General features: G+C 36.3%; 1 protein-coding gene across 12 annotated transcripts in view; it reads left to right on the plus strand.

Moving 5' to 3' along the window:
• MINDY4 (MINDY lysine 48 deubiquitinase 4) overlaps positions 1-21,328 on the plus strand; it is an 82,522-nt gene that overhangs the window by 37,751 nt on the left and 23,443 nt on the right. For 9 of the 12 annotated variants that reach the window (XR_012834225.1, XR_012834226.1, XR_012834227.1 and 6 more), the window contains 4 exons: positions 272-337; positions 600-667; positions 18,051-18,114; positions 20,017-20,178. Coding sequence is in view for 8 of the 12 variants with exons in the window: in XM_075746769.1 (XP_075602884.1) it covers positions 272-337; positions 600-667; positions 18,051-18,114; positions 20,017-20,178 (360 nt within the window). In the remaining 4 variants the exon portion in view is untranslated. The remainder of the gene's footprint in view (positions 1-271; positions 338-599; positions 668-18,050; positions 18,115-20,016; positions 20,179-21,328) is intronic. The other 3 variants (XM_075746771.1, XM_075746773.1, XM_075746774.1) reach the window with 1 other exon arrangement.

Raw genomic sequence — 21,328 nt, forward strand, 5'->3', positions numbered from 1 at the left:
TGGTTTTCGTTGTATAAAAACAATGCTTAAAATTGAATCAAACTGTCTGTACAACCAACTTAAAAACAACAAGAAGCAGTATTTAAAAATTCAGAATATATAAAGTAACAACAGTAAGAGGTAGATTTCATTAGATCTTTATTCCATTTTGTTAGTTTTAATCTTTCCAGTCAGATTTAAAGTTTTGGCTACATTAGTTCAACTTTCAAGTTATAATAATGAGTTGTTATTGTTTTAGTCACATTTTTTTTCCCCTTATATTTCTTCCCAGCTAATACTACATAGTGCCACAAGATATGAAGATCTGATTGTATTTCTTCAGCAGAATATTCAACAGGTACTGTGTATACAGAAGATGCTAAACCTGTTATAGTTCAGCTGCCAGTCTTTCTGTGTTTATCAGTCTCATATGATGTCTTCTGAACATTGTTTCAAACACTAAATGGACATGTCTTGCATTTTAACAAACAGAGCAACAAATTCAGTTTTAGCATAAATGAGAACAATTATTTCTGCTTTTAGTTTGATTTGCATTTCTTTAGGATTGAGCAAAAAATGTACACAACAAACAACATATAACCAGTCCTTTTCTTTTTCAGTTTGAAATTGGTCCCTGTGGGTGCATCCTTCTGACTGTGTCTGTCATCTTATCAAGATCTATCAATCTGTGAGTGTCTTTCTTTGTATCCCTGTTTCATAAACTGCAAAGCAAACAAGCTGTGCAAAGTGAAGAAACAACCATGATGTGCTTAACTCTCTGGCCTTTTTAATCTATCTTGATGTTTAGTCTGATAAACGTAGGGAAGTTACGCAGATCTACTCACTTATCTTTGCTTTTTTGTTGTATACACACCATTGTGTGTATATATATATATATGCTGTTAAAGTGGCAGTGATCAGTCCACAATATCTGATATAAATGACTCCATCTAAAATTAGGCATCATGTCCAAGGTAGTTGCCTGTGCTCCCTGTCTTTACAGTTGAAAGACTCATTTAGAAGGTTATTCATTTCACTTACTTTAGGTATCTCTCTTAGGTAGGGATGAATAACTTTCTTGTGATGTCCAAATTTCTCCATCAATGATAATGATAAAGAAAGGCTAGTATAAAATGGATTAGGCAGGTGATTTTTAGATGATTAAAGCAAGGTATGAAAAATCTGGTCTCAGTTTATTGGCGTAATAAATATGCTGATCTCTAAGGGGTGGTCATTATAGCCTTTCTTAAAAACTCATTGAGACTTGCCCAAGCACAGTTGCAGTTAGTTGTGCTTTTATACAGATTAAACATATTTCTGTGGTACGGTGAATATCAATGTGGGTCAGAATATAAAAGCTTTCTTCATTTTGTCAAATTCCACTCTTGTAAAAATCTCCTAGAGTTATCTGCAAGTGAAAAGAACTGTTCACTGACAACTTGCAATAACAACTGATATGAAGAAAGCAGCTGCACTTGAAAGCAGCACAGATTTGATTTATGTAAGCTTTTATTTCTTACATGTCTGCATAGTCTTGAAAATAAATAGCAACATAGTCCAAATTTGTGATATACATTAAGTTGTTCACCTACTGAGATTTCTGCAAGTGTTTACAGATTGGTTTTTTTGCTTTTGTTGTCATTTATCTCTTGGTTACAGTAACACTACAGGCCATTGGTTTAACTCCACTTTTGCACTCTAACACAAATGACGTGATAATTTTATAGCATATATCATTTATCCTCACTTTTCTGAGCTAATTACAGCAGAGAGGTCAGAATTAGTAAAGGTATTTGAGCAAGTAACAATATATTTGGCATTTGGTAGGATCATCAAAAGCCACAATGTTCCTAATTGCTATTGAATGCATTGCTTTACTTGCTATAAAATGGTAAAGGTTCTTTAATAATACAAGCAAGGAGCTTATTTTTCCTATAACTTCTCAACAGATGGATTATGACAAGGCCTATCAATCATCTGTGTTTGTATTCGGGGGAGCTAAGTGTCTAAAGTGAACATGAAAATTCCTTATGGTGCCTATTTGCATTTCTAGATATCTAAATATTTTTACAATTCTGGTCCACAATGTCAGAATTGTTTATAAAATGTAGCTCTATTTTGAGGAAGATTCATGACTTTCTCACAGAACCTCATTTTAAAGTACCATTACTCTTCTAGCTTGGTACTGTGTAATACATTGCATTGTTATCTATCTTGTGTTTATAAGAAACAGGAATTTTTATCTGTAACTAGATACAGTGGAATGTGTTTTCAGACCTTTGCATAAATTTTTTTAGAAATGCAAACTAAATTTCATTTATGTAATTTTCAGTAATAGATTTGAATGGCTGTGTCATAGTACTTCTCTTAGGATATTACAAATATCAAGACAAATAGCTCACTGCTCATATCATCAAGAAATATGTACCATTTAGTGAGTGTTACAAGCATTGTAAGTAATTATTTACATAACTGACATAGTTCTGGATTAATGTTTTAGGTAATGGAAGTTTCATCCAGTAATAGATCTCCCTGAGATATTTTTCCCCCAGTTTTTTAACAGAAAATCAGTGGGTTTTTTTTAAAAAAAAAAAGAAAACTCCACGGAAGTGTCAATGATCCTGATTTTTGTGTACATATTCTATTGAAAAAAACTAGATAAATTATTTAATTTTGGTTGAGAAGTTGACATCTTTCAGTTTCTCAAATCACATTGAAATACTTCTGTTTGGGTCGGTTCTTCACAATGTGCCCACGATGCTGGTAAATATCTCTTCTATAAATACTGGTAAATATCTCTTCTATAAATAATGGACATTTCTTGTAAGCAAGTTGAAGACTAAGGATGATATAGTCTTGAACCGTGGTTATCCTAAAACAGTATTGTGTAAGATGCAGGGGTATGTCCAATGAAACCAAACCAAGGCATTTATGTTTGGTTCAATAAAGAGAAGACTGGCATTTTGATTAATGAATATCGAAATGTTTCTATCAATCAAAAATGTTCTTCCCAGTGTGTTTTGTTCCATGAATAATTCCAGTGTTTCCTGAAGTTTTCACTTCAGGATATAATTAGAAGAAAATAATACCACCTTATTTTATATGTGGGGAAGCATTAATTACAAGTTAAAAGGCAGAGCACTGAATGTTGAGGTTGATTAATTGAAGGATAAGTACCACTGTACCAACACCTGTGCAGTTCAACCCATCCAGAACTGATCTGGAAGGAGTGCAAGATAATGAGACCACAAAGCTCACAGATTTCCTCAGAGCAGTTATGTCTGTGGGCAGATGTTTCCCATGTCTGTACAGATGGAAGATGGCATGCAAGTGTGACCATGCCTGGTGTGACCAGTCCTCCCAGCTCCCTCTGTAATCAGTGAAAAGAGAGAAGCTTCTCTGAAAGAGAGTCATCCCATCCAAAAATAAGTGTCAAGAAAGGTGAGGAGGATTGCTGTGGGCAGTGCCTATCTTTTTTCTTTGATTTTGGAAGAAAAACTAAGACTCCTATTTCTTAGATATTTGCTATTTTGAGAGTAATGATCTACCCTATTTATATTTATTTACTTACTATGGACATATTTGCATCTAGGCTTCCTTTATGCTCAAAAAAGAGAAAAATATCATGCATAATTTGCCTTATTTTGAATGTCTACCTTTGAATAAGATAAATCATCTGAAATGCTTACTTATCTCACCTATATAAAAAGAAAATCTAAATGACCTACTCATACAGAGTCTTTACACTGTAAACATCACGTGGTGAAATGAATTGTCTTAATTGTGACTAGTCAATAAAATAGGAGATTAAATTCAGTGTTAATAATGCAAAGCATTATTAGTACTCTCAACTATATTTACCTAGTGGTGAGCTTTAAATAAGCTATTACAAAAAAGGAGGGAAATTCTGGCACCACTACTAGTAATTTAATTATCTGAACATGTCAGTTCAATTTTCTATGATAGGCAAAAAAGAAATAATGTGTTGAGGGTTATGGTGATAAGAAATGAGAATAGAATAAAAACATGTTAATGTCTGTATAAATATATGATCTTCTCATGTCTTAAATCTTGCATGTAGTCTTATTCCCCCAGGTCAGTAGAGACACATTAGAAGTAGAACACACTGGAAGACAAAACCAAAGTTTCCCTTTAGTGTGGACTAGCTTCTGCATGAGGACAGATGAAATCTTTCCTCTTCAGCATTAAAGAAGAGTAACTTGGATGTGATAAAATTTTAGATATCCACGATAAGGTTGTATAAGGAGTGATTATACATTATTTCTCAGAGTCCAAAAATTTGGAGGCTCTCATGGAAATGCTCAGGCATCAATTTTAAAACAAACCACAGTACTTTTTTTCCACAGCATGAATAACTTTCAGTACTGTGAGATGACAAGGCCAAAAGTATGAAAAGATTCAAATAAATTTATACAAATTACTGGAACGTAAATGCTTCAGTACCTTTAAACCCACCTGTTTAGTTGTAATCTCCATGTGCCCAGTTTTTGTGTTCTGCCTTGATGTTTGCTACTGCTGCTGCTGACTGGATGCTGGGATAGGCTGACTTTTGGGCTGACTCCATAATTTTGACATTGTTACTGATTTTTTTTGTAAACGGAAATTCCAGATTTCAACTAGGTCTATCGAGCAGTTGTTCTAAATCACTGACAATCTTTTTATTTTTATTTAATGGGAACATATGCCAGGAAATGCAGGGGTTTGCACTGCTTTGTAGATTTTGGTAATGAGTTTATCATGCTCCATGCACTAATGATCATCACTGGTAGAACTGATAACAAATGGCCAAAGAGGAGTGAGAATTCCTGAGGAAGTTGCTGAGAACGTGTTGTTGCTTCTGGTACAGGAAGGAATTCTAGTCACTAACAATTGTAACCTCTTTTTTTTTTTTTTTTTTTTTTTTTTACAACCAGTGAAAAATTAAAAAATAGTGGGCGTATTGTACTAGCTCAGGGGACTAATCTTCCTGAATGTGCAAAATGTGTACTAAAATCTTCATGTTGTTAAGAGCTACAAGATATTTTCCTGGGAGAGAATGAGCTTAAAAGTGGGCTGCAAGCCCCCACGTGGGCCTCGCCATGGCATCCGAGAATGCCACGTTGCATGTAGGAAAGTGGTGAATACTCAGGAGTGGTTTTACGCTGACCCAGTAATGGCAGCTTCAGTAAACCCCACATTCTTACTGAATTTAGGACATATACTGGAACCAGAGCACAAGCTTTCTCTGCTAGATGCTGTTTGATCACCTCTAACACTTGGCACCTTCCTCACAGTGCTTACTCATGCAAAACCATTGGGATGTGGCTAATTCTGATCCATTCATTGAAAAGCCTTCTTTATATTTCAGCTTCCTACCAACCAGTCACACTGTCTGGTTTCATTGCCATATTTTTCTTACTCAGTGCAATAACTTCATTGCATAAAACCATCATTACTACAACCTATTATAGCAAAGAACATATTGAATGAGAAAATTCCTTAGGTCAAATTCCTTTGTAGAAAAGCAATGTATTCTCTTTTCAAGCTACCTGGAGAAAATTAATAGAGCCTCATCTGAAACACAGACTCATTGCATTACTCACAAATTTGCTGAACAATAGAATCAAACCACCAGTGTTTGCACTCTTTTATTGACTTAGGGATGCTTTATCACTTACTGACAGCAGCTCACAAATGTAATTCTCCAGTCAGCATTGGTCATTTGGGTATCTTTTCAATTTTTTCTCTGAAGTGTTTATGTAAGAATAAAGAAAACAATGGCTTTATCTGTGGGGAAAAAAAAGGAGAGTGATTTTGGCAAGAAGAGGCTTTGTACTTCATTAAGGTTGGCCACTTATAAACCTAGGAAAATACACATAGGCACCTTTTTTCTTATTGTGATCCCACAACTCTAATAACCATCCTTCTGTGGTCTTTAGTGCTCCAGAAATGTGTACAGCCCTGTTTGTTTCAAAATTATTTTTACTGTTTCCATTTCTGGGTTTGGGAGTTTTGGCTATTTGGGGTTTTTTTGATTTTTTTTTTCCTTTTTTTTTTTTTTTTCCCCCAAACCCCAATGCCTTTTTATTAAAAGGAATAAATCACATTTTGATTCCTTATCAGTCTAGGACTTCTCACACCAAATAAGTCTGCCCTTAGTTGTTAGTAATTTACCTAGTTCTCTGAAATCTTCTATCAATTAACAATTTTTTACTAAGAGAAATTATGATTAAAAGTATATTGTTCTGTGCCCTTGAGCACTTATTCTTCATTCCTGTGGTACCATTTTACTGAATTAGGGAAATTAAATTTCCTTCATCTTTTGTTCTAATCCATCCTTGAAATAAACACACACAAGCATCAAATCATGTTAATAGTTGTCCAGTGTACCTATTCCATCTAAAAAAATATCCTTCCCATAATAAATGAAGCTGAGTTGCACTTGGTATATTATAGTGGAGAGAAGTTTTGACTTGTTTGAACTTCATGTGGGAGGAAAGCCTGATCAGACAGGCTAAAGGACCAGTGGCTACAGTCCCTCTCTGGCTATGCCGAGTATCTAGCTTCAGCATTTACAGAACTAGTATACCTTCCTGAATGAAAAACTGTCTCCTCTGAGGAATCTGATTTTTAAGTGCTCTGAGGATGTTGGATGAACTATATGTTATCATTATTATGCCCCATACTATGCTCAAGTATATCAGTTTGTCAACTTGGTTTTACTTCTGTAATTATTTGTCTGGTTGCAAGCGATATTCGAAGAATCTTTGTACTTTAGTCCATTGGCAAACTATTTTTATAATTTATCATTATCATTTATCACAGTTCTGTCTTTACTTATCTCCATAGGAGACATACTGTTATATATGTACGTCATATATTTATAGTACAATATAATAATATGGGCTGTAATAAAGCTCAGAAGCTGTCCTTGCCAAAGAGTCAGAAAGAGTAAAGCCACATCCAGTGTCACCTCAGCATGCTACGGGCTACTCCCCACTAGCTCTGACCATAAATGCACTAACTTATAGGGCAAACAGCTGCGTTCATCCTTGATTCACACAGGAGAAGGTAGTGTCAGATTTTCTGCAGGATAAGAGAGTGTATATATGCAATTACTACAGGTCACACTCTACTTGGCTTCAAGATCAGTTGTTTGCCCCTAGCCACACAAGTCCTGCTCTACCGAGTTTTCATACAACAGGAGGGACACGTGACAAATGGAAAGCAGAAGCCTGTGGGAACTCATTTATCAAAGAGCTTCCAGGTATATATAATTTGTTGGGCATATGTTTTAAGCATGTGAGCACATTGTTTTACTATGGCCAGAACGAGGTGCCACAAATAGAAGAAAGTGTAAATTAACTCCTGAACTTTGGTGTGTCTAGCCATGATGTCATCTGCCTTTCAGACATGCTTTGCTAGTCCATTTTCATCTGGATTATTTCATATTGCTGCAAGGCCAGTATAAGCACTCTTAATTAACCACACACTTCATTATGATAAACAATCTTTAACAATCTCAAACAAACATATTAAAATTATAAAATATTAGTGCAATTAAAACATTGAAAACCAAGCTCTGTGAAGACTACCTTTACTTGAGAAGACAAGTTTTTATTGAGATGGGTAACAGAACATAATCATCATTGTAGCAATCTACATCAAGCCATTTTTTTTCTGTATCCTTTTCTATATCCTTTCTGTATCCTTTTCTGTATCGTTTACTGTGAAATAACCCTAATTCTGACATGTTACTTGACTTTTAAACTCTTTCAGTTACGTAGGACATTGAAAAAGAAAGTGATACTCTCTGGGCACATGAATTGCAGGTGGAACAATGGGTCCTCCACCATCAATCTACTTTCCTTAACTAACACCTTTCCTGTCTCAGAGCCAATCTCTGATTTGGAGTTCCCCTAAAATGCACCTACTCTTCTCATGCTATTTGGCTCATGAAGAAAGACTTTCTGTGAAATGACCAATTGGCTTGTCCAATGGTGAAAGCAATTCCAACTTCGCATAAAAGATCCAGTCACGTGGGGCATACTCAGTTCTTGATGGAAATATATTTTTCTATGAGCCAGTTTTCTGGGAAAACTTTTTCAGAGGTGGTTCCCCCTCCAGTTGAGAACATCTGGGAAACCAACAGCAAGGAGAAATTACATGTGTGAGCAGTTTTCACTCAGTGTTTACAGTTACGTAATATAAATACATGTCATCGTGTATTTTACAGCTTTTGGTGCTTGAAAAAGAAAAAAGGGAAGCAGCTATTTTTAAGGGGAAACAGCTGTCAATTATGTTACAATGCTAAAAAACAAGCAGCTTGACCTAATTGAAAAATCTGTATCTGAGAGTCTCAGACCTCTCCAAGACCCATTTGTGATTTTACAACATGGAGGAAGCATGAGATTAGATTTACCAAGAACAGTGGGAGGAGAGCAAATAGGAGAGTTTGTGTGAGATCCGGTCCTTGGTAGGGAAGAATTGAGTCCTTGTTTGTTTGGGTAGGTGCACTTCTGTGCCTCCTGCTTGACAGGTTGTATACAATTCGTAATCTTCAGGTTCTTCCTTGTCTTTGAGGCTCTGTTGTGTGAATTGGACAGAGGCCCTTAGCTGGAATGTTCGCTGGACAAGAATTGCTTATGACATTAATAAATATATTAATAAATGTAGAACTTTAATGAAGCATAGATTGTAGCTTCAGCTGCTAAGAAGCAATAAAGAAGGGAGTTTGTTTGAGAGAAGTTAATGTTTTTCCTTCAAAGAAAGACGAGAAGACAGGGATGATGTGAGACAGCCTTAGCAATATTTGAAGGAGGATGTGAGACCGAGATTTGAAGCTATGAGATTTATATATGCAGTGGGATATATTAATGTATGAAATGTCACCTTATAGCACTTGAGAAAGAGGGGACCCAGGGACAAAAGAATAAAGCTAGAGATGATGGTAGAATGGATTCTGAAGACAAGATACAGGAAAGGAGGGTAGGGTCTGACACAACACAAATATGTAAGCATCTGTCAAACAAGATCTGAAGGTAAGGAAAGGAAGCTATACAGCCTGCTAGATAAGGAATGTGACCCAGGTGGAAACATGACCACAAAGACAAAGAAGAGGAAGAGTTGAGGTAGGTTGGAAGAAGTTTACTGTACTGAAGAACAAGGAACAAAAGTTAGTGGTAAAGGAAACTGAAAAAATGAAACCAAGCTCAGCAAAAAAGGAAAGAATCAGGAAGACAAAGAGGTGGTTATAATGATTCTGTTTGACATCTTGCTAGGTAAGGGACTGGTATATTGGGAAATAATGGCAAAAAAAAAAAAAAAGAAAAAGAAAAAGGAAAAAACCTGAGATTTACACAAATAATGGAGACATGTGACTTTTGTCTCTGTTAAGAAAATTCAGGAAGACTGTCATCAGCACAGAGAAGTGGACTATATACTGAGTGATAGCAAATTTGATGTGGATATGAAACAGCAAAATTTGTCATGGCAACAGGGGAAAAAAATCCACATTGTTCCCCTGATACATGAAATCCCTTTTAGAACAGATCAGGATAAATCGTAAAGCTGATGAACATGCCTGAAGAGAAGGACGCTTATTAGCTCATCCTTTGGAGAATTTTCTGATCTCTAAAGAAAGAATGCAAAGGAATAAAAGAAGTGTGGTGAACAACAAATAGCTCTAGTACTAGTGGTCTGAGTCTTGGTGTTGGAAAATACAGAAATAATGTCAGACCCAGACCTCGAGTCACGGAAAATTAAACAAGCAATTTCTGTATCATATCAATAAAAAGATATCAGGAAAAGATGTGAAGTTTCTGTGTAGAGTGGATGTGTCTGATATTAGGAATAATATAAAGAATGCTCCAAATCTAAATTAATATTCTGCCTTACATGCCAGTAAGAAGAACAACATGGTTCAAAGTCAGGATGGAGAACTGGAATCCATGCATAGCAATTGAATTAATTTTGTGGGAGGTAGAACTGAGCCTGAAAAAGTGATGGCTACACAACATGAAGGAAAAAATAAACCAGGTATCTTTTTGCCTAGATCTCATTCCTAACTCATACAAGACTTTCTGAGCTCTCTCTTGCTTTGTCAGGTTTTATGAATGGACTTGATCCTAAAAGCTTACATGCTTTTTCATGATATACCACTTGCCATATTAAAACACGCAGTAATCTTGCATCTCTGGTGCGGAACATCTGGAGAAGTGGATGCTCTCCATCTCCAAATACTGAAATAACTGGCATCTAAAATCACAGATGCAATGACAACAACGCTTAATACCTTTTCACAACAGAGGTCACCATATAACTGTGCAATAGCAAACAATGCTTACATGTAAGAAAGATGGAAAAGCAGATCAAGCAACTTAGCCTTTATCTCAGCAGGTTAGCAAAATTCTGCAAAGAGAGTAACTAACTATGGAAATAAATGGAAAATGGCAGGGAATGCAGTCTGATTTTACAGGAGGTAAGTTATACAAGACTGAACTAATATTCTATTTTGATAAAAGAGCTACTTTTTAAAGTGGGAAATGAAATAGATAAATTCTGTCTGAACTTCAGTAAAGTATTCAATTATAGGTCCAAATGGAGAACTGTTAGTTAAACCAAAAAAAAACCAAAACCCAGAATAAAATTAGTTAATGGAGAGGTAATAAGAGGTTTTTGTATTTGATATCCTGCTAAATGAGAAGTCATTTGCTAATGTGAAAATAAGAGATCTTTTAAGAATTGTAAAGGTGATAAAGGAAAGGGACTTAGAAAAGATATGTCAGTGTGGGGAGGGTTACTGACACAGGGCCTCAATGATCAGTCTGGGATTAAACTTAGTTTTTATTCCCTACAGTAATGTTGGAAAAAGGGAGTGGTGTGCTAATGAAATGTATTCATGACTCAAAAGTTGAAAGGTACTGTCAATACAGAGAACAAATCGTGTTGTACAAAGAGAGCTGGCTCAGCTTCATGATGAGGGTAATAAAAAAAGAATTTTGTTTAGCTACAGAAACTACAAGGTCATGCAGAGACTACTCACTACTGTACTGTGGGGGTTCCTAAGTTGTCCATGTCAGGATGAGGAGTTGTGAAGAGCAGTGGAACACACAGTGACTTTGAGCCAGCATTATAAAATAGCATTGGATCTACTCATAGGGTGTATCAGCATAAGTAGTTTTAGGAGGTGAAGAAATATTGATTGTGCAAGGCACTGATGTGTCCTTATTGAAATACCATGTCAAATTGGGTTCACCCATTAAAACTGGGAGAAGTGTAGAGAAAGGGAAGACTAGGGGAATGAGAAATCTGTCTTATAAAAGAACAACAAAAAGTTTTATCTTTTCTGGCCTAAAAAACAAATTGTGAGAGGGCACATAACTATTTTCTAAAAAATGGGAGGGTAGCAGCTGTAATTAAACAAGAAGGACAGGAAGAGTTATTTAATTCAAAGAACAATATTAGTACAAAATGAATCTATCAGTAAACTTAGCCTGTGACTCAACCTAGTCAAAGTGTGGCTGGATTTCAGGTTCCTAAGCTATCACTGAGAAAAGTATGGAAAGCCAAGAAAGCAACTAAGAAATGTGGTCTTCCATGGAAGACAGTAACTGGGACAGCTGGATTTTACCTGCCAGATACAGAGAACATCGTCTTCCTTTCTTCCCCCTCTCCACAACTCTGCTTTATCCCAGTATGGGATATGGCTGTAGTCCACATCATGGCTAAGCACAGAGTATTGTTCTGAGAAGTATCTGAGATATGTGGATTTAATTGCCCCTTGGTTCCATAAGACTGTCCGTATAGGATCGAAGGAAAGGTCCATCTAGGCTATTAGCCTGTCTTTGATAGTGGGAAGCTGTGGCTGCTGAAAGAAACTGCATAAGAAAGGAGGTGACTATAGAGCAATTATTCCGCTGGTATATTCTCCATGTTTCCGATAGTCAGTAATTCAGATACTTCCTAAGCTGGCAGTTGTATCCGGACCACTGAGTTCATTAGCCCTTGATGAACCTTTCCTCCATGAATTTTTCTAAAACCTTTTTGAACCCTTTAATTCTTTCGGCCTTCACTACATCCTGTGGCATGAGTTCCACAATGTAGTTATGTGCTTTGTGAAAGAGTTTTTCCTGTTGTTTGCTTGAACCAGTTGCCCAATAAGCCTGCAGAGTGTTGCCTAGTTCATGTTATGAAAAGTAGTGAGTAAACGTTCCTTAATCACGTCCTTACCATTGAGAAGTTTTTGAACTTCTGTTGCAGTCCATCAGTTATGTCCTTTTGTAGTGAAATGGTCTTAATCTGTGTAGTCTCTTCTTACAGGAAAGCTGCTCTGTACCTTGACAGTGGTTTCTTCTGACCATCTGAACTTCCTTTGATTCTACTATATCTAAATGCTCAAATTCTGTTACTCTTAAGCTAAAATATATAACAAAGTGGCTATTTGAAACCAAGTGTTCATGCATTGCTTTTAATTGGCTTGTCCAATTGAGGAGTCTTTTTCCAAGGCTGGCTATAGAGTGTTGTCATGTTTATAACAATCTTATTTCTCAACTTGTAATCTAAAAAAATTATACCCAGCCTGTCTGCAGTGCTGGTGTGTTTGTGAGTATGATTTATTTGTCCAGTCCCTGGTATATAGCAATTAGATGACCATGCCCGAGTCATGGCAGGCTCCCTTTACTTTATGTTCTTCAGATGGAGAAAAGGCATTTTCCAGTAGAGTTTCTTCCTCTAGTCTGCAAATTTTCTAAGCAAGGTCACATAAATTACCTTCAGGACATACCAGTTTCTCTCCATGTACAAAAAAAGTAAAGAAGCCCAGAGTGATTAGCTGATGTTTATGTGTCCATCTTTAAATATAAAAAAATTAGTGATATGAAGCCCATCCCTAGGTGACTGATTAGCTTTGTCATCTTCTCAATCTTGCTTTTCCCCTTTCCTTCAGGAAATCAAAGCATTTCAGAAATGAACTCTCTTGATTTTAGGAGCATAAAGTTTATTTATTAAAAAGGCTCCAAAGATGTGAAAGGATAAGTGTGATTCTACTACGAAAAAGAGCAATAACAAAAACACTGTCATATTTTTGCCAAATTTGAGCCAGTGTACTGTCATATTGTATACTATTTAGCTATTTGCTAAATGTAAGGTCAACATGGTTAAGCAGACCCAGGTTTAGTATCTTGGCTTAAAGTGTTGCGCTCAGGAAGACATATTGCATTCAATAAAAAAGGTAATTTATTTTAAAAAATGAAATAGTTGGTTGAATGTGCCAATAGATTAATCACTTTTCACATCACATCTATCCGTCTGAAATATAAATACTTCCTATAGTATGATAGCACCCTGTAGCAGCAGAGCTGATGGATTCAATGTGCGTGATTACCTCAGTAGATGTACATTTTAAGAACTTTGTGAAATTAGCAGGTTCATGAAAAAAGTGATAAATAAAGAATGAAGCCACTTCCTTGCTTTCACTGGTTTGAATCCTTTTTTTTTTTTTTTTTTTTGTTTCAGAGGGGCTCTTCCCTTCTTTTTTGATCATTCATTTGAAACCTTTGCAGTGTGCCAGCATAAAAAAAAAATATTATGGAACATTTACACAATAAGCCAGTCACCCATCCTGTCATTTTCCACATCCCCATTGTAATTATTTGAAATCCTTATGCTTGAAGACGAGTTTTTCTCCCTCCCAACCCAAATTCTATTTTCGGAGTAGACTTGTAATTGTGTGTTTGTTAATATAGCTGTCTGTTGCCATGAACAAAGTGAGGTCACCAATTTTCTATTACAGCTTTGCCACAGAGTTAAGGACTGTAAAACAGCTAGCGCTTACTTGAATGCACCGTTTTTGGTTTATATTGTTTTATTTTGTTCTGCAATCAATCCAAACAATATCTAGGGTAAATAACTGACATGAACTATCTCATGTTTTGATAGTCTGGAGCTATTCCTAGTGTTACAGTTTGTATGTGACTTTTGTATTTAATATTCAAAGCTCAGTTTTCTCCATTTAAGACTTGGCAAGAATTTTCCTGGAAGTAAATTGAGAATTAATATGTATGAAGAATTTTAAAAATGCCTTATTTATCTAACTCAGTGTTATTTGCTAAGAAAAAGTTCATCTGATTATAGATTATGTTATATTGTAGCATCCAGTGCTCAAAATGCTTATATTTTGGATTTGTATTTATGCACTTTTAAAACTTTAGCAGAGTCCATACAGATCACTGTAATTTATTTTATCAATGCACCATCAGTGCTCAGGTTTATACTGCTGTTACAGTTTCATCTAACTCTGGTATTTTTGTCCATCTGTCTTAAACTCTTAGAATATTATTTTTATAATTTGTATATCCCAGAACGGATGAATGAATTGAAAACATGAGGCAGATTCCTCATAAAAACTGACATGGCTATCTAGAAGTCAGCAAGTTATGTCAGTATGGCTGTGACGATTCAGAGCAAAGGTTTGACTCGGAACATCTGTACATCTTCAGTACGTTTCATCCTTAATAAACACATTATTTAGAACTTGAAACTAACAGTTTCAACAAGGCTGAAGATTAAGACAGAATCACCAACAAGATCTTGGAGAGAAAATGAGATTTATAATATGTAACGATATTTTTTTGGAAAGGCTATTTCAGGCGTTCCTGCCCTAAAACCAGCAGCATTAGAAAACATGAAAAAAATATGTATGATTCACACCAGATGTATTTTGTTGATTTGTATCATGATGAGATTTCTCCAGTTGCTATAAATTAGAGATTTGCTCTGAAGCCACCTTACATGTCTTTTGGTTTTACCACATAATGATGCTCATTTTATGCAATAATAATGTGAGAAAAAAATGTTTGGTTGCATGCTGAACGAAAAGACAGTTAAGCCCCAGGATGTAGGTACTTCACCCTGATCACCCCGTTATGGGGGAAAAAAAAAAAAAGAAAAAAAAGAGAAGATTTGAAGTATTTTTTAAAAGAACAGTATAAAATGAATAAACTATGCGGAGATGAGTTTTGCCATGTTATTTAGGTTTTGTAAGCATATAAAAATACATGCGCATTTTGTCAAGATATCAGAAAAGCTGGACTAAGCAATTCCAGCACTGCTGGGTGGAGAATTCAGCAATTCCAGGGTCCCAGGGAAAAAACTGAAACACAGAAAAAGTTGAAACTATGACTTTACGTGCATTAGGAAGTATGCTAATCTGAGTGTATTTGTAGTTTCTCTCTCGCCTCAACAGGCTGCTTCTGCCTTAGCAGAAGCCACAGCTTCACTTGCTCCGTAGAGAATTCAAACTCACTCCCTCCTCCCTGGTTTCAGGACAGCCGTAAGGCACGTTACGTTGCCCGCGGTACAACTAAACATAACTATCAAGCTGGGAGATCTTGCAGAGTGACCTGAAATTTAGCAGATCTCATTGTCAACTTTTTGATTATACATCAGCTCAGGAAATGATTCCTGCTGAAGATTGTGCTTCAACATATTTGAACACTTGCTTAATTTTAACTCTTTGTCCAGGAGATTTTAAAAATCAGTTTCTTGTTCTTTGATTAAATAGTTTTTTTCCACAGACTTTACGGTGTTACCAGGTGTGGCAAACGCCACCATTCTGCACTGGCTCAATCTCCAGTGAGACTTCTGTACTACCATGACACTGGAAAATACTGATAATATTGCATGAGGAAGAAGTATTTGCCATTAACAGTGTTCTCTTTGGGTACTGTCTTTTTACTGACCTGTGATTCAGCCAAAGCAGCATACCGAACAGTGGGTTGTAAATTAAGGAGGGATTCAATCGAGTCAAACCTTTTGCTCATTGTCTGTTGATGACTGGGATACGTAAAATTAATGGAGTTTTCTGTTTTAAAGAGTTTTAAAAATTATAAATGGAAAATTCCATGCAGGTACAAAGTAGAATTAGTAGTAATGATTTATTCATCACGTCTGTTTTGACATCTGATAGCCAAGACACCAGAATGAACAAATGCTTCGGATTCACTTATCATCAATGAATGTCTTCACAGCGTGGCAGAAAACAAAACATCGCTATCACTGTCTGATATTTTTACAATGCATGAAGTGTACTTGCACTTAAAAGCTGACACCATTTATTATAACACAATAAATATAACTGCACAGAAGCTAGTAAGTCTTTGGCAGGTATGAATAATAATCTTAAAACCGTTTAGAATAGGTGTAAATCTTGTAGCTATATGCCTGCTGTTTGTTTCCTCATTAGCAGAGATGATTTGAAAGGCAGATGTTCTTCTTCTTGAAAATCGGAGATACACCTCTAAACTCCCATATTGTTTGTACCTACAGATGAAATTAGAACTTCCTCCTATTGTCTTTGTCGTATGTCCCATCGTCCCTAACTGACGCATATTGTATAGTCTGCTCATTTCAAACAAGGCAATGGCGTTTTCAAGATGAAACTGTTTCTAAAACTAAAAAATGGCCAAAATCCAAAGATTATTATCGCCTCATCTATTCCTTGCAATGTTGCATGAGAGAATTTTCCATATCACAGGCACACTTTCCATGGTCTTTTCTTTGATTACACACTAGCGAGAGATGTTATTATGGCACTTTGTTATGATTGAGACTAACCTGTAAATTATATTTAAAATAAATTTTTAAAAAAGGGAACTGTGATTCAGTGGCTATGGCTTGATTTGAATGATTAATTTATGTATCATTAGGGCTGGGAATCTTATAAATTATATATTACATTCTTATTTTGGCATTCAAAGAAATCTCATGAGAAAATAGTTATGAAAAGTTTGGGATATAGGCAGGGAATGTCCCAGCTTTTGACTTAAGAAATAAAATTTTTAACAGAGCATGTATGGCAATGTTGAAGGGAAATTTCTAGCTACCTCTACTCTAACCACATCAACTCCTACATTATCACAAACAAAATATTTTCTTTTTTTTTTTTTTAATAATTATGCTAATTGTCAGGAAAAGTGAATAATTGGATCCGTAGAAGATTTTACAAGTCAAACAAGAGTGAGAACGCCAGTTGTATGTAGAATAAGAAAGTTTTAATTGATGATCATTCAGGTGTTCTCTCTACCTTTGTAACAATACCAAAATAAGGATGAAAAAATTGAGATTGATATATTTTAGATAGCAGGGAAATAGCTTTTTTATGAACCATAGAATTAATCTGTGGAGTTTATTGCCATAGCTGTCCCAGAATATAGTGCACTGTTTTTTCTCAAAACTAGATGAGACATTTATGTATAAAATAATGTTTGGAATTACATTATATCTGCAGGGTAAAAATGATCACAGTTACAACCTTTATTTTTTAGGTCATCAACCAATCACTAATTCAATAATTCCAGGAGTTATGGGAGAGGCAACTTGGTTTGGGGAGGTATTACTCCATAATTATCAATAATGCGATTTCACGAACTTTTCTCTTTGATGTCATAAAATAGAAGAAAGGACCACACAGTGGTACAATAAATGTGTGCACTTAGAGTCTTTTTTTTTTTTTTCTTCTTTTCACAGACAATATAGTGTATAGATTATCTCATCTTCAGTTTGTGGGTATATTCCAAGTATTGATGATAGGAATAACAAATACATGTGTTTGTGTGAACATCTTATCTGAGTACTGGAATAGGTAGTGCCTCCTTAGAGGTTAGGCATGGTCCTGGGCAACTGGCTGTAGGTGGCCCTGCTTGAGCAGGGGGGTTGGATAAGGTGACCTCCAGAGGTTCCTTCCAACCTCAACCATTCTGTGATTCTGTAAGACAAGTAGTCCAGTAGTTCTAATTTCTAAAGTTCTAACTAGTGGTTACAAAGGCTTCTTTTCTCCTCTACAGCTATTTTCTTTAGTCTAGCCCTAACAAACTTTTGCTTGCCACAGGTTTAGTTGATATATATACACTTTTTTTTTGCCATGCAAAAGATCACCTTAAAAGAATTTCATAATGTAGAGCTATATTTATGGTTGGGAAACAGTTTGGGGTTTTTTTTCCCCCAAAGATTTAGAGATGTTAAGTCTAATGAAAAGAAGTAATTGTATTTAAATATTCTCCACCCTTTTTCAGGGTACGTAATGATTTTGATGTGCTTACAAACCGACTGATTGGCAGCCATGGCTATTGTACTCAGGTAAGTTAAGCGTGCGGTCTTGAGGATGTTGTACACCTCTGCATGCGGAGCTGTGAACTGACTTTTGGGAAGAGATGGCATATCTTAAAGTTCCTTATGTTTTTCCTTTTTCCCTACAATGTCAAGCACTGTCATCCTTTATTCTTTTTTTCTTATGTTTTGGCATATTGTTGTCTTTGCCTTCAGACCCTCTGCTTTTTGGCCTGGTTTTCTGTTCCCCCCACGTGTGTACCTGTGTGTGCATGTGCTCATAATCCTCTCATCTGCCTCTTTTGAACTCCTTAGTTGATTTCAGTGCTGAGATACCGCTGAGACTGCAAGCTGAGTTTCCTCCCTGCCCTTTCAGAAAGGTGCTGAGGTTGCATGTCTGGCCATACTGCTCCTCTGGAAATGGTCACTGCCCATGCTGACTGAAGCTAACTCGTGCTTCAGACTGGAGACACTGACTTCTTATATACATGTCTAAAAGAAATGCGGTGCTTGAAAATAAGCAGTCTGAATTGCTGTCTGACACTTAAGACAACAACTGTATGCAGTCTAAATTCCAGCTCGTGTCCTGTACCAAATGTCTCCCACTGGCTGGCTCTAGGCCTGCAGAGGCATCCACCCAGTTGGAAATGCTTTGCCTTGGACACGTAGGTGTCCAAGGAATGTAGATCCCAAAATTCTGGGGCACAGATTCCCCCAAAGCTGGGACCTAGGCAGTTGTGTGGTCTGAATATGGTCCGCAGCTGTTAAACGTACTGCCGTTTTGGCCGCAAAAGGCAAACTTCAGGTTCTTCTCTTGTACTGTTACTAGAAGACTTTTATACTGTGGTTACATGGTGATTCCTCAAGAAAGGGATGGAATATCACTGATGGATTAGAAGTCCAAAAAGCAGCAGTAAGAACCTATAAACTTTAGGGAGTCTTTCAGGAGAAACATGGGGCTATAAACGTGTGCAGTATTTTTAAAATCGTACATCAAGTCCAAACTGGCAATACCAGTGTTATTCATGGTTTTGGGCATGGTAATTCAGACTATTTATTCTGGAAACTTTCTTCTTGTTATTTCCCCTCATGTTTCTTGACATATGTTATTTATTAATAGTTAGTTGGTTCATTGCTATAGCACAGTCTGCTGCTAGATATTGTTATGTGCTGTTACATCCTAGCTGGCCCTTGTGGGATCTTATGCTAAGCAAATTGTCCAGTGTCTCTGTTCCTTGAACCTTACGCACACTCGCATGCACACATGCACACACCCCCACCCTCTCACATGTATTTTGCCTCTGACACACCTGTACTTCTAGTTCAGTTGGAGAGGAAATAATCAACAATCTGCTGTAGTAAATGTGAGCATATTAGTGATATGGACCAGATGTAAAGCCATATGGGTGAATGTCTTACTGAATAAGATTTAAGTTCATTCAGAAATAATCAGTGAGAAATCAGTAACAAATCTTGTCCAACATACAAAATACATCTCTGTGCACATGCAGAAATATCAGAGAGTACTGCACAGGCTTTTAATTTATATCATTTATGCTGCAGCTTTCATTGTAGAGAAAAAGGGACAGCAAAATTTAAAAAACTCCCAACACTAATATGAAAAGCTTGACGGTTTTAAGAGTAAATTGATTATCAGCAGTTTGCCTCTGGAAAGATGAACACTGAAAACTCTTCTAATATTTCCTCATTTTACTTTGAGAGTAGACTTTCCCCAAAATATCTGGAACAAAAATAATAAGCAATCCTAATCCTAACCCTAAACTTAAAGCCACCACATAAATTAAGGTTCTGGTACATGTGCAACTTTATCAATCCTGAATCAATCTTGTACTGATGTCTGGTAGAGACAAGACATTTAACTACTGGTTGTTGTTTGATTGTTTGTTTGTTTTTTAAATATCTTACAAACAGGAATTGGTGAACTTGCTTTTGACTGGCAAAGCTGTGTCCAATGTTTTCAACAATGTTATAGAGCTGGACTCTGGAAATGGCAATATCACAATTTTGAAAGGTGTCACAAGCCGCAGTGATATTGGTTTACTGTCTCTCTTCGAGCATTATGATGTTTGTCAGGTATGGTTTCCATTCTTCTGATTTTAATTAAAAAGGAAACAATTAAATTTAAAATTGCCTTGGAGTGAGTATAGCAGCTAAGAAGTTATGGGCTTGATTCAGTTGCTCACTCAGAGGTATCTAGCAGTGTTTTGGTCGCCCCACGGGAGAGCGTGGTCTCCCTTCTGGATGCAGGTTCTGCGTCACAACTGCCACCCCTTGGTAAACAACTTGGGTGGTCTACAGCATCTCAGACCTTACATGCCTGTGTCATTTTCTAACTGATCTCCTGAGGCGGGAGTCAGCTTACAGACTAACGCGCTTCTCTTTAAGTGGCTGCTGTATAGATCTGTGTATATGACTAGGACCTGCTCAGTGGAGTCTGTGGAGTTGAAAGCTGTCCAGCTGACTAAACATAATTGTGCACTCGAGGCCGAGCTGAATAAGTTCCCCTGACTGTATTCACTAGATCTCCACGGATTATAGTGGACTTAAGACACTCAGCTCACATGTGGACACCTGTATCTTAGTTACGTATATATAAGCAACTGAATCTGGAGCTGAAATTCACTCTAAATATTTAGTTTTCCATGAGTTCCTATGTGATGGGGAGCCAGATCGATTGAATCTTCTACTCCATGCTGGTGGTCATATTGTATTTGCAGTAAAAAAAATATTTAAAAAATAGACAAAATAGTTGTCAACATAATGGGAATGTTCCCTTTAACATGTATTGCAAATTAGTATTTTAATTGTAGTCATCATGAAAATTAAAAGATAGATTAAGAATTTCAAAGTGACAGCCATTAATTTGCCTCTGGAAAAACTTGTGTAAGGATTTCACTGGTTCTCCATCAACAGACATCTTTGTTGTCAAAGATGGACATCTTTCCTGAAGACATGTTCTATCTTAAACAGACGATCTTGTGTTTGATGTAAGGACATTATTTGAAATTCTGTCGCTTGTGTTATATGCTAGATTAGATAATTGTAATGGTCCCATCTGGATTTGCAGTCGGTGCCTCTATAAAAAATTGAAAGTGATTAGCAAAGAATTTGTTTGTACTGATCTAATATAAATGTGTGACTGAAAACAACACTTGATTTTAACTGTTTCCCATATTGCTAAAGTCAGTTACATTTTCCTGCTGCTGACAAATTATAATTTTTC

This window comes from Balearica regulorum, chromosome 2, assembly GCF_011004875.1.
Source record: "Balearica regulorum gibbericeps isolate bBalReg1 chromosome 2, bBalReg1.pri, whole genome shotgun sequence".
Taxonomy (NCBI): Eukaryota; Metazoa; Chordata; class Aves; order Gruiformes; family Gruidae; genus Balearica; species Balearica regulorum.